Consider the following 13,385-nt stretch of genomic DNA (forward strand, 5'->3'; position numbering starts at 1 on the left):
ATATTCATATTGGTTTTACTTGCCTCTACTGGTGGTTGGCTCTCACTGCGGTATTGTATCACTTCCTGTTCCGGAGCACAGCGGTGTTTTTCTGTATCTGTTAGCTGTTTAATCTGCGCAGTTAGATTGATCTAGTTATCTAGATTACGATTTGTTTCCCAGTGTAATCTTTACGTGCCTTAACTAAAGCACTCCTTCTGCTGAATCACCTCTAAATTATTTACACATTATTCACTTTGCGTGTTTTTAGGAATCCGCTAGCTTAGCGTAGCTACTAGCTCTTAGCCGATTTAGCATGGCGGCTTCTCCTGTCTCTCCCGCACTTTTCTGCTCTGGGTGTGAAATGTTTAGTTATTTCTCGGCCTCCTTTAGCAGTAACGGTACTTGTAATAAGTGTAGCTTATTCGTAGCTTTGGAGGCCAGGCTGGGCGAATTGGAGACTCGGCTCCGCACCGTGGAAAATTCTACAGTTAGCCAGGCCCTGTAGTCGGTGCGGACCAAGGTAGCTTAGCCGCCGTTAGTTCCCCCCTGGCAGATCCCGAGCAGCCGGGAAAGCAGGCTGACTGGGTGACTGTGAGGAGGAAGCGTAGCCCTAAACAGAAGCCCCGTGTACACCGCCAACCCGTTCACATTTCTAACCGTTTTTCCCCACTCGACGACACACCCGCCGAGGATCAAACTCTGGTTATTGGCGACTCTGTTTTGAGAAATGTGAAGTTAGCGACACCAGCAACCATAGTCAATTGTCTTCCGGGGGCCAGAGCAGGCGACATTGAAGGAAATTTGAAACTGCTGGCTAAGGCTAAGCGTAAATTTGGTAAGATTGTAATTCACGTCGGCAGTAATGACACCCGGTTACGCCAATCGGAGGTCACTAAAATTAACATTAAATCGGTGTGTAACTTTGCAAAAACAATGTCGGACTCTGTAGTTTTCTCTGGGCCCCTCCCCAATCGGACCGGGAGTGACATGTTTAGCCGCATGTTCTCCTTGAATTGCTGGCTGTCTGAGTGGTGTCCAAAAAATGAGGTGGGCTTCATAGATAATTGGCAAAGCTTATGGGGAAAACCTGGTCTTGTTAGGAGAGACGGCATCCATCCCACTTTGGATGGAGCAGCTCTCATTTCTAGAAATCTGGCCAATTTTCTTAAATCCTCCAAACCGTGACTATCCAGGGTTGGGACCAGGAAGCAGAGTTGTAGTCTTACACACCTCTCTGCAGCTTCTCTCCCCCTGCCATCCCCTCATTACCCCATCCCCGTAGAGACGGTGCCTGCTCCCAGACTACCAATAACCAGCAAAAATCTATTTAAGCATAAAAATTCAAAAAGAAAAAATAATGTAGCACCTTCAACTGCACCACAGACTAAAACAGTTAAATGTGGTCTATTAAACATTAGGTCTCTCTCTTCTAAGTCCCTGTTGGTAAATGATATAATAATTGATCAACATATTGATTTATTCTGCCTAACAGAAACCTGGTTACAGCAGGATGAATATGTTAGTTTAAATGAGTCAACACCCCCGAGTCACACTAACTGTCAGAATGCTCGTAGCACGGGCCGAGGCGGAGGATTAGCAGCAATCTTCCATTCCAGCTTATTAATTAATCAAAAACCCAGACAGAGCTTTAATTCATTTGAAAGCTTGTCTCTTAGTCTTGTCCATCCAAATTGGAAGTCCCAAAAACCAGTTTTATTTGTTATTATCTATCGTCCACCTGGTCGTTACTGTGAGTTTCTCTGTGAATTTTCAGACCTTTTGTCTGACTTAGTGCTTAGCTCAGATAAGATAATTATAGTGGGCGATTTTAACATCCACACAGATGCTGAGAATGACAGCCTCAACACTGCATTTAATCTATTATTAGACTCTATTGGCTTTGCTCAAAAAGTAAATGAGTCCACCCACCACTTTAATCATATCTTAGATCTTGTTCTGACTTATGGTATGGAAATAGAAGACTTAACAGTATTCCCTGAAAACTCCCTTCTGTCTGATCATTTCTTAATAACATTTACATTTACTCTGATGGACTACCCAGCAGTAGGGAATAAGTTTCATTACACTAGAAGTCTTTCAGAAAGCGCTGTAACTATGTTTAATTATATGATTCCTTCTTTATGTTCTCTAATGCCATATAACAACACAGTGCAGAGTAGCTACCTAAACTCTGTAAGGGAGATAGAGTATCTCGTCAATAGTTTTACATCCTCATTGAAGACAACTTTGGATGCTGTAGCTCCTCTGAAAAAGAGAGCTTTAAATCAGAAGTGTCTGACTCCGTGGTATAACTCACAAACTCGTAGCTTAAAGCAGATAACCCGTAAGTTGGAGAGGAAATGGCGTCTCACTAATTTAGAAGATCTTCACTTAGCCTGGAAAAAGAGTCTGTTGCTCTATAAAAAAGCCCTCCGTAAAGCTAGGACATCTTTCTACTCATCACTAATTGAAGAAAATAAGAACAACCCCAGGTTTCTTTTCAGCACTGTAGCCAGGCTGACAAAGAGTCAGAGCTCTATTGAGCTGAGTATTCCATTAACTTTAACTAGTAATGACTTCATGACTTTCTTTGCTAACAAAATTTTAACTATTAGAGAAAAAATTACTCATAACCATCCCAAAGACGTATCGTTATCTTTGGCTGCTTTCAGTGATGCCGGTATTTGGTTAGACTCTTTCTCTCCGATTGTTCTGTCTGAGTTATTTTCATTAGTTACTTCATCCAAACCATCAACATGTTTATTAGACCCCATTCCTACCAGGCTGCTCAAGGAAGCCCTACCATTATTTAATGCTTCGATCTTAAATATGATCAATCTATCTTTGTTAGTTGGCTATGTACCACAGGCTTTTAAGGTGGCAGTAATTAAACCATTACTTAAAAGCCATCACTTGACCCAGCTATCTTAGCTAATTATAGGCCAATCTCCAACCTTCCTTTTCTCTCAAAAATTCTTGAAAGGGTAGTTGTAAAACAGCTAACTGATCATCTGCAGAGGAATGGTCTATTTGAAGAGTTTCAGTCAGGTTTTAGAATTCATCATAGTACAGAAACAGCATTAGTGAAGGTTACAAATGATCTTCTTATGGCCTCGGACAGTGGACTCATCTCTGTGCTTGTTCTGTTAGACCTCAGTGCTGCTTTTGATACTGTTGACCATAAAATTTTATTACAGAGATTAGAGCATGCCATAGGTATTAAAGGCACTGCGCTGCGGTGGTTTGAATCATATTTGTCTAATAGATTACAATTTGTTCATGTAAATGGGGAATCTTCTTCACAGACTAAAGTTAATTATGGAGTTCCACAAGGTTCTGTGCTAGGACCAATTTTATTCACTTTATATATGCTTCCCTTAGGCAGTATTATTAGACGGTATTGCTTAAATTTTCATTGTTACGCAGATGATACCCAGCTTTATCTATCCATGAAGCCAGAGGACACACACCAATTAGCTAAACTGCAGGATTGTCTTACAGACATAAAGACATGGATGACCTCTAATTTCCTGCTTTTAAACTCAGATAAAACTGAAGTTATTGTACTTGGCCCCACAAATCTTAGAAACATGGTGTCTAACCAGATCCTTACTCTGGATGGCATTACCCTGACCTCTAGTAATACTGTGAGAAATCTTGGAGTCATTTTTGATCAGGATATGTCATTCAAAGCGCATATTAAACAAATATGTAGGACTGCTTTTTTGCATTTACGCAATATCTCTAAAATCAGAAAGGTCTTGTCTCAGAGTGATGCTGAAAAACTAATTCATGCATTTATTTCCTCTAGGCTGGACTATTGTAATTCATTATTATCAGGTTGTCCTAAAAGTTCCCTAAAAAGCCTTCAGTTAATTCAAAATGCTGCAGCTAGAGTACTGACGGGGACTAGAAGGAGAGAGCATATCTCACCCATATTGGCCTCTCTTCATTGGCTTCCTGTTAATTCTAGAATAGAATTTAAAATTCTTCTTCTTACTTATAAGGTTTTGAATAATCAGGTCCCATCTTATCTTAGGGACCTCGTAGTACCATATCACCCCAATAGAGCGCTTCGCTCTCAGACTGCAGGCTTACTTGTAGTTCCTAGGGTTTGTAAGAGTAGAATGGGAGGCAGAGCCTTCAGCTTTCAGGCTCTTCTCCTGTGGAACCAGCTCCCAATTCAGATCAGGGAGACAGACACCCTCTCTACTTTTAAGATTAGGCTTAAAACTTTCCTTTTTGCTAAAGCTTATAGTTAGGGCTGGATCAGGTGACCCTGAACCATCCCTTAGTTATGCTGCTATAGACGTAGACTGCTGGGGGGTTCCCATGATGCACTGTTTCTTTCTCTTTTTGCTCTGTATGCACCACTCTGCATTTAATCATTAGTGATCGATCTCTGCTCCCCTCCACAGCATGTCTTTTTCCTGGTTCTCTCCCTCAGCCCCAACCAGTCCCAGCAGAAGACTGCCCCTCCCTGAGCCTGGTTCTGCTGGAGGTTTCTTCCTGTTAAAAGGGAGTTTTTCCCTTCCCACTGTAGCCAAGTGCTTGCTCACAGGGGGTCGTTTTGACCGTTGGGGTTTTACATAATTATTGTATGGCCTTGCCTTACAATATAAAGCGCCTTGGGGCAACTGTTTGTTGTGATTTGGCGCTATATAAAAAAATTGATTGATTGATTGATTGATATACTCATATTGAATCCTCCAGACATCTCAACAAATCCTAAACAAAATCAGCTCTGTGTTGTCTGATATATTTTGACCATCCTTCCTAGATATGGTTAAATTTTTCAACTTCCAATCTTAGTGATGCCATTAATTTCTCCAAATTGTAAAAACTTAACATTACATCAAACCATTCTTCCACTTTAGGCAGCAGATCACTTCGCCATCTTCTGGCCATTGATTTTTTTTTATTTTTTTACTAGCCAGTAGCATAATTCTTATAAATGCATAATCATCCCCTTTTTTTAAATTCAAAATGTCGACTTTCCCAAAGTAAATAATTTCAAGTTGAATTGGTACCTTAATTTTCACCATCTCATCAATTACTTTTTGTTTTTAATTTCTGTCCAATACTGAGTCATTAAGGGGCATTCCCAGAAGACAGCGGACTTGAAAATGATCTACAATAGTTGCACCACAGGATGGCCAGCACTTGGCATCTCCATACTTTCTCTGAGCTGGAGTAGCAAAAAAAAAAAAATTGTATTATTCCATCCATATTCCCTCCATAATAATGAGTTAATGGTTTTCCATTGGTGCCTATTTATGTCTCTCCAATTCTCTCTTGATACCACAATATTTGCTTCCCTCTCCCATTTCGCTTTTACATAATCAGTATTATCTGCTTTTAAGTCCTGCAGGGCCTTTTGTTTTATCTGTGATTTATAAGCTTCTATTATAATTTTTATGATACCTGGTACCTCCGTATTAACCTTCTTACGTTCTTGGTCTAAATAATGTTGTAGCTGTAAATATCTATGGAAGTCTTGATTCTGGAGACCAAATACTGAAAGCTCATCACTGCTTGTTTATTATAACCTCCCAATGCATCTTTGGGTAATTTTCCCAGGATTTAAACCTACAATCTAATTTATTGTGTATAAAATCTAGATCTTATGCGATCCATCTCAAAAATCTATAATGACCCATTAACTTATATTTCTTCACAATTGTAGTCCAAATTTTAATTGACACTCCCAAACATGAATTAACCTTCCCTTTCCATTGACCCCTTAAATTTTCATCAAATAAAATGGCTTGTAATGGCAACCCCTCTATTAGTCCTTCCTCAGTATCTTTCCATCATGCAAAGTATTCTGGATCATACAAATTAAGAAGTCGGGTCCTCAGTTGTGCAGCTTGAAAATAGCTTTTTAAACATGGCCTTTTGGCAATTGCCATGTTCTGTATTTTATTCTTTGCTTTGCACCCTGCCATATGTATCTGGATATAATTTTGTCCCATTCTTTGAATTCTTTTTCTGTCACCTCGATTGTTAGATTTTGAAAGAGGTAAAACGTTCATCTTAATCACTTTCACTCTTGATGTCAAACTCAAATATGGTATCAAGTTCCATTTTTTCCAAGTCAATTGTTATATTTGATATAATTTTATCATAGTTTGAAGACTTCACATTTGCAATTTCCTTTGTTAAATGAATTCCTAAATATTTCATAGATTTCATATCCCATCTGATGCTATAACTGTGTCTTATATTTTGGTTTGGTTCATAGTTCTAAGTTCTAACTTGAGTTTTTTTTTTAACATTAACTTTGTACCCTGACAGCACACCAAAATTTTCAAAAGCAGACATTAGTACAGGTAAGGATGAAATGGGATTTTCCAAATAAATCAGAACGTCATCTGCGAACAGTGCCATTTTCTGTTCTGTTCCTGCCATTGTAACACCTTTGATACTATTATTTTTGCTTAATCCACTGGCTTAATGACTCCAAAAAGATGGCAAAGCCTAAAGGGCTTACTGAACAGCCCTGATGGCAACCTCTTTCTAATTCGATAATATTAGACAAACTTCCATTGACCTTAATCCTTGCGATAGTATTTGTGTATAATGTCTGAATGGTCCTAATACAATTTTCATGTAAGTTAAACCTTTTCATTACTCTAAATAAGAATTCCCATCTTACTGAATTGAATGCCTTTTTTGCGTCAATTCCCATTATTAATGCTTGTACCTTGTTTTCACTGATATGTTACATAATATGCAGTGTTCTGCGAATATTATCATGGGTTTGTCTACACTTTATAAATCCTGTTTGGTCTAAACCTATAATATCTGGTAGAATTTTTTCAATACGCCTTGCTAGAATAGCTGTGAATAGTCTATAATCGATGTTAAGTACACTTATCGGTCTATACCTTGAACAGTTTGTCGCATCTTTGCCTTCCGTTGCAATTACGGAAATGATTTCTTCCCTCCAATAATCAGGAATAGCTCCTCCTTTCATTATCCAATTAAAAGTCCTATGTAATAAAGGGATCAAAGTTTTTCTAAAAGTGTTATACCATTCTGATATATATCCGTCAACCCCTGGGGTTTTATTGTTTTTGAGTTTAGAAATTGCTGCATTTATTTCTTGCATTGTTATTTCTGATATCAATGAGTTATTTTGTTCTTCTGTTATTTGTGGTAGATCTAAGCCATTTAAGAAAACATCAGTGGCATTGTCATTTATTGAAACTTGTTTTATTTGGCACTTTAGGTTGCCATCAGTTGAAAGGAGTGTTTGCTCTACATCATGACAATACCTGCCCTCTAACTGCACGTCTAAGTTGTCACAAATGATTAGAATCTTTATCTCTGTGGCAATATTTCATCATGCTGTGCTAGGTGCTGGGCAGTGAGGTTGTTTGTATTCTAGGCATCTCCGTTGTTACTGCAGCTTGAAATTGATTTCTTTATTCAGGTTCATGTTACATTGGTATCCTCTTTTAGTTCACCCTGGTTCATTATCTTTGTTACTTTTTTTTTCCTCCTCTTATCAGTCGGATCTGAAATGTGTCCAGGATGCTAAAGGAGGCTCGTTTTACAGAGATCACTGCCCTGTATTAGGTAAGTACGTTTGTGATCAGGGCCCACTGACATTATTGCACCAGTTGTCTCCCCTATTGTGGTGCAGTCTTCAAGGACATTCAGGGAGTATCAGTTGTAGGTAATTTTGTCTGACCACTAGATGGCAGCAGTATGTAGCCATCTGAGTGTCAAAAGTCAGGTGCAGAGTTTGGGTATGCAAGTACAGTATTTAGCGATGTCAAAGAATGCCATGTGTCCCTGGTACCTTATTGGCTTTGAATGCAATATTACAGCAAAAATGCCTTCTTGAATCTGGAAGGGTCACCGTCATTCATGCTTCAATTGTGCTTTTCATCTGTTCTCCATGCAAAGGTGCCTCAGCTATGTTTAATGTGGATCAGCTTTTTGGCCTGATTCCTGATCAAGTCCTTTAAGATTAAATATATTTTGATTCTCAGTCCTGTCTGTATTTCTTGAATTGTTTTGAAGTACTTTTGCCTCTGTAATGCACCTGCTCAACTGTACAAATAGATGTAGGGTGGGGTTTTCTGTCCTGTTCTACAGTTGTATTACATGTTATTCTTTAAAGCATGTCCTATTTTAATTTATAGTGTTGCTGTGAATAACTTGAAGTCTGCACATTTCTTTTTTTCAATTTGCAGTCCTATACAAATACATCTTTAATTGAGCATGTCTGTGCACATATGCAGATATTAAAAGGGTCAACTTCCTGCTTTTCCAGGCGAGCAGAATGGTAACAGAAATCCTGGAGGTCTCCAGATTGGAGACCTAGTCAACATTGACCTTGACCTTGAGATTGTCCAGTCCCTCCAACATGGTCATGGAGGGTGGACTGACGGTATGTTCGAGACTCTGACCACCACAGGCACTGTGTGTGGCATTGATGAAGATCATGACATTGTGGTTCACTACCCTAGTGGCAACAGGTAAGGTTGTAGGTTGTGTTGTTGGAGTGTGGGTGGAAATGTAGTCTTACTTCTGATCCTTAGTTTTACTTGGTAAACATGATGGGCATTGGTGATAATTCCTGTGACTTGTACTGTGTGTTTGGAATGAATGATTTCTGTATCCTCAGATGGACATTCAACCCAGCAGTGCTGACAAAGGCCAATGTAGTCCGCAGTGGAGAAGTGGCAGCTGGCGCAGAGGGAGGCACCTCCCAGTTCCTAGTGGGAGACCTGGTCCAGATTTGCTATGATATTGACCGCATCAAGCTACTGCAGAGGGGCCATGGGGAGTGGGCTGAGGCGATGATGCCTGTAAGAATTTCTGTAAATTAAATGCTCTTATAACAGGCTTTGATTATATATAATCGTATTGGCATGCTAACACCAACAGGAAAGGCATGAGTGCATGATGAAAAGAAATTGTGTAGATTCATTTAAGTCATTCAGGAAGGACGTCGGGTCCAAATTAAAATAATTGGATGATTTTGTTCTGATGAAACCTGGATGAGTGATGTAGTGCCTTCACATCTGATCAGTGTTTTGTTATGACACAAACAGAATTTTATGCTTGCTGATGATTGCATAAAATAAGTGTTAACTACTAATAATGTTTCCAGCTCTATTTTTAATATCAATTTTCTCTTAGCTGTCAACACAGCTACAGCTACAGCATTTGTATAAAAAAAAAAAAAGTCCTGTAATTGTGCAGGAAGCTTTCTACTGTTCACCATGAGGCAGTGTATTTAGAAATATTACAGATTTGTTGATGTGCGATAATTCAATTCCTCCCACTCTAAAGCTGTTATTTTGCATTTTTTATAACATATCCTTTTTTTGTGTGTGTGTCTCACCAAGACTTCATCTGTCCATTAATAAGAATTGTATTCATTGATGCCCACTTGTGCCTTAGGTTATCTAACATGAGTCTGCTTCAATATGCTACTTGTCCCCTGCGAAACTAGTCCCTCTCAGAAACTAATGAGCCTTAAAAATTCGAGATGGGTTGCAGCTTTGATCACTAACCACAGATTTTTTTGTCTTGCCACTGCATGTGCTGCAGCAGTCTTTTGTTATTGATGACATCCTTAAAGATAGCCCTAGGCCGCTTCCAGCTCCACAGACGCGGAGTGTCAAATACAAAATTGGGGTGGGGGGGTTTAAAAATGAACAACAACAAATAAAAAGGTTTTGGTTTCTATATTCCGTGCAGTTAGATAAGAAATACCTAGATCACTGCTGTCTTTTTCTGTTCGCTTTCTGTCGTATAAGTGAATGTCCTCTGAATAATTGCAGAGCAACTTTAGAATGGAATAGTGTTGTATTTGTTTTGATCATGCAATGAGCTGGTCTTTTGCTGTCCACAGGGCCATCACTTATTTGAGTTGGTATTTTCTCTTCATTCCTTTCCTTCACTTGTACTCACTAGCTGTAGTTTTCTCAGTCTCTCTTTTCTCATGATCTTGTTCTCTCCCAATGACAGACTTTATCGCACAGTGGATAGCCAAGAAACACCAACTCTATATATACTAATGAGTTTGTCGCAACATTTGTCAACAGACCTTAGGCAAGGTGGGCCGTGTGCAGCAGATCTATTCTGACAGTGACCTGAAGGTTGAGGTTTGTGGAACATCATGGACGTACAATCCTGCTGCTGTTACAAAGATTGCGCCCTCTGGCTCTGCTGTCAGCAATGCCTCAGGAGGTACATGTGAACACCAGTATTCAGAGTATCTTTCTCTAGTTCTTGTTTTTCTTCTACACCTGTACACAGTTTTTCTGACATTTTCCTGTTTTTTATCCAGAGCGATTGTCTCAGTTGCTGAAGAAACTGTTTGAGACGCAGGAGTCTGGAGACATCAATGAGGAGCTAGTCAAGGCAGCAGCTAATGGAGACCTGGCCAAAGTGGAGGACATCCTTAAGAGACCCGATGTGGATGTAAGTGCTTTAACTTGGCAGATTTCATCAATAGTATTTGCTACATTTCTTGTTGAGTTTTCATTTGAGGTGGGAATATTAGATTCATGTACTAAATCATGTTATATTGATATGGACTTAAAATACAACCTATGCTACATGTGGAAGGTTTCATCTTCATAGGCCAGTGTAAGACCTGGTGAGTCCTGTTGGCATCTTGCTGACATCTGATAGTATGTCATGTTATGTGGTCATGTGCCATCACTGGCTAGGAAGGCTCACGATGCACCCCAACATTTTTTGGAAATGTTAAAAAATTATCTGCCTTCTCGACATGTGTTGTGATATATTAGAGCATCATTTTGTTGTTTAAAGCACTTTTGTGACCATCCATCCATCTGTTTCACTTGTTAGCACGATGTCTCAAGAAACTGTTGACCAATTTCATTCATATTTGCCATAAAGGTGTACTTGGGTGATCCCCGACACCAGTTGATCAGGCTGACCTTGGGATCAATGTCAACATCACAGCGAGCTATTCAATATATTATCATTGCCATCCTTGTTAGTGCTATATCTCAAGAACCAGTTGACCAGTTTCATTCATATTTAACATAAGGGTGTGCTTTGGTGATCCCCTGACACTTTGTATTACTGATTTGTGGGGACCGGGGGAATATGCCGTTTCTTGATGACTCTTGTCTGAACAGTAGTTTTGAAGTTCAATAAGGGCAACTCTAAATATCACCTTCTTGGCAGTGCATAACTGCTGGTCAACCCATAAATGGGCAAAGGGATGGTGCATGGGCGATGCTGGCATGGCCTGAGCAGGAAGAATGAAGAATGAATGTGCCCCATCTTACAGTTACCAAACAAATGAAACTAAAGCTAACAGGCTAATATTAGTTCAGATGTTTGCTAATATTTGAGTGTGTGACATATGACCGGCTTAATGCCTTAGTAACCGTTGCACCGTCAGTAGACCAAGCTACCTGCTAATTAGTGCTAAATTTGTGATAACTGTGCCAACATAAGTTAAATAATGCTAAAATTTCACTGAATGGATATACCGGAGCACCGACTTCTTTGATGGCTCATTAGTATAATTAACTGCACAGTAAATGCTCAAAAAGGACAAGCACTATAGTCGACAAAGTTGAGTCCCCAGCAGCTAGCAGCCACTGTTAGCGAGGCCCTGACTCCAACACGTGCCACTCAGTGCAGTTATACCCCTAATTATTCATAACTTTATTGCATAAAATAGTTTAAATGAACAAGTTGTAAAGAAATTCACTTCCTTGTACAGTTGTCAAAAATGACAAAACTAGTGATAGAGACCATAGTCATTTTTTTGCACCAGAGTGTAAACATGTTCATTTCTGATGTAAAGTTAGATGTTTGTTAGACATTTCAGCATGGAAGGGTGGGACTGTCAGTCTTGGGTTTGAGCTTGATATGGACCGACAAGATGCTTTCTGGAACATGGGGCTCACCAGACACCATCCAGAAACTGTTAGGACACAATCGAGATTGCACAAAAACATGTTCTATCTCTTTAGCTGCACCCTGCAGCAGCATCTTTCATCTGTATAGATGAAAACTGAATCATTTTAGAATTGGTGACGTTCATATGATCATAACTGCAGGTGAAATGCGCAGGTCTCAGGACCAGGAAGAGACTTAAACTTGTAGAAAAAGGGTGCAGTCAGTCCTGAAACTGAAAAGCATTTAGCCTTGTCCCACAGGATGCACAGAAGAACACTGATGTACACTCAATAGAGGTTTTTGAAAAAACACAACCTTTTTTTTGTGGAGAGGCATCCTGTGCCCAATATAGAGAATTAATCGCAGTTTTAGCAAAGCAGTGCTGAGTGCGTGCGTGTTGGTGGCGAAAGCTGGCAAGGTGCCTCAGTACCTTTCAGTGGAATTATTTGCTTAAAGCTGAATGCATTAGATCTGGCCAAGTGATCCGCCCACCAGGACAAGAGGTGTGTCAATTCCCAATGGTGTCCACATTAATATTTATACTCTGAGTTGTTGCAGTGCTGCGGTTGGTGCTCGAGTATATGCACTGGAACATGCTATAATATTCTGCTACTTCAGACGGCCAGTTAATTCAGCCACACCATGTCCAAACATGTCTTATGACACTGGTTTATTTATTATCTATGTTTTTAAGCAGCCTAGTAACCATTAGTATCCAGAATTAATTGAGACTCAACAGAGCCATGTTATATAAACTTGTCAGTCACAGGGACATAATGATGTGATCAGAATTTCAGATTGAATGACATGGATGGCTCAATCCTTTAATTATCCATTAGATAGGAAAATATTAGCATGTTATTCATCTAAATGCATGATCACATTGTCCTCTGCAGACATAATTTTCTGTGCATCATCATCACATGTACAATGATGTGGGATTGAAGATTTTTTTTTTGGGGGGGGGGGGGCACTTAAGTGAAAAGAACCTCCTGTAAAGGGGCAAGGTAAGAGATGATGGAATTGCTGGAGATTTACAAGGATTAAAAATCTTTGTGCACTTTAATGGCTGCAAATAATTAAATGATTTATTGTTCCAACCACCAAGTCCCTGTTGCTGACTCTCATCCACGTGTCTGGTCCAGAATTCTGTACAGGGTGGAAGTAAATGATGCAGAATGAGATGGCGTAATTCCTCCACTGTGATCATGTTGACTAGGATATGTGGGTCCATTGTTAATATGACATTGCACGAGAAGAGAAGCTGCTTTCTCCATGTGTTAGAATAACAGGTCTGATTGTTTATGTGTATATGTCTGGTCGCTTTTACTACGATCATCTTTGCAGGTGAACGGGCAGTGTGCTGGACACACGGCTATGCAGGCAGCCAGTCAGAATGGTCATGTGGATGTCCTAAAGCTTCTGCTTAAACACAATGTAGACCTTGAGGCTGAGGTTTGTATATGTCTTTCATCAATGAAAGATCTTAA

The 13,385-nt window shown here is 39.6% G+C and overlaps 1 protein-coding gene across 6 annotated transcripts in view; it reads left to right on the plus strand.

The window, feature by feature from the left end:
- mib1 (mindbomb E3 ubiquitin protein ligase 1) overlaps nt 1-13,385 on the plus strand; it is a 143,105-nt gene that overhangs the window by 25,490 nt on the left and 104,230 nt on the right. For all 6 annotated transcript variants that reach the window (XM_034183879.1, XM_034183880.1, XM_034183883.1 and 3 more), the window contains exons 5-10: nt 7,500-7,566; nt 8,270-8,474; nt 8,624-8,807; nt 10,053-10,197; nt 10,298-10,431; nt 13,243-13,350. In XM_034183879.1, the coding sequence (XP_034039770.1) occupies nt 7,500-7,566; nt 8,270-8,474; nt 8,624-8,807; nt 10,053-10,197; nt 10,298-10,431; nt 13,243-13,350 (843 nt within the window). The remainder of the gene's footprint in view (nt 1-7,499; nt 7,567-8,269; nt 8,475-8,623; nt 8,808-10,052; nt 10,198-10,297; nt 10,432-13,242; nt 13,351-13,385) is intronic.

This window comes from Thalassophryne amazonica, chromosome 12, assembly GCF_902500255.1.
Source record: "Thalassophryne amazonica chromosome 12, fThaAma1.1, whole genome shotgun sequence".
In the NCBI taxonomy this organism is placed as follows: Eukaryota; Metazoa; Chordata; class Actinopteri; order Batrachoidiformes; family Batrachoididae; genus Thalassophryne; species Thalassophryne amazonica.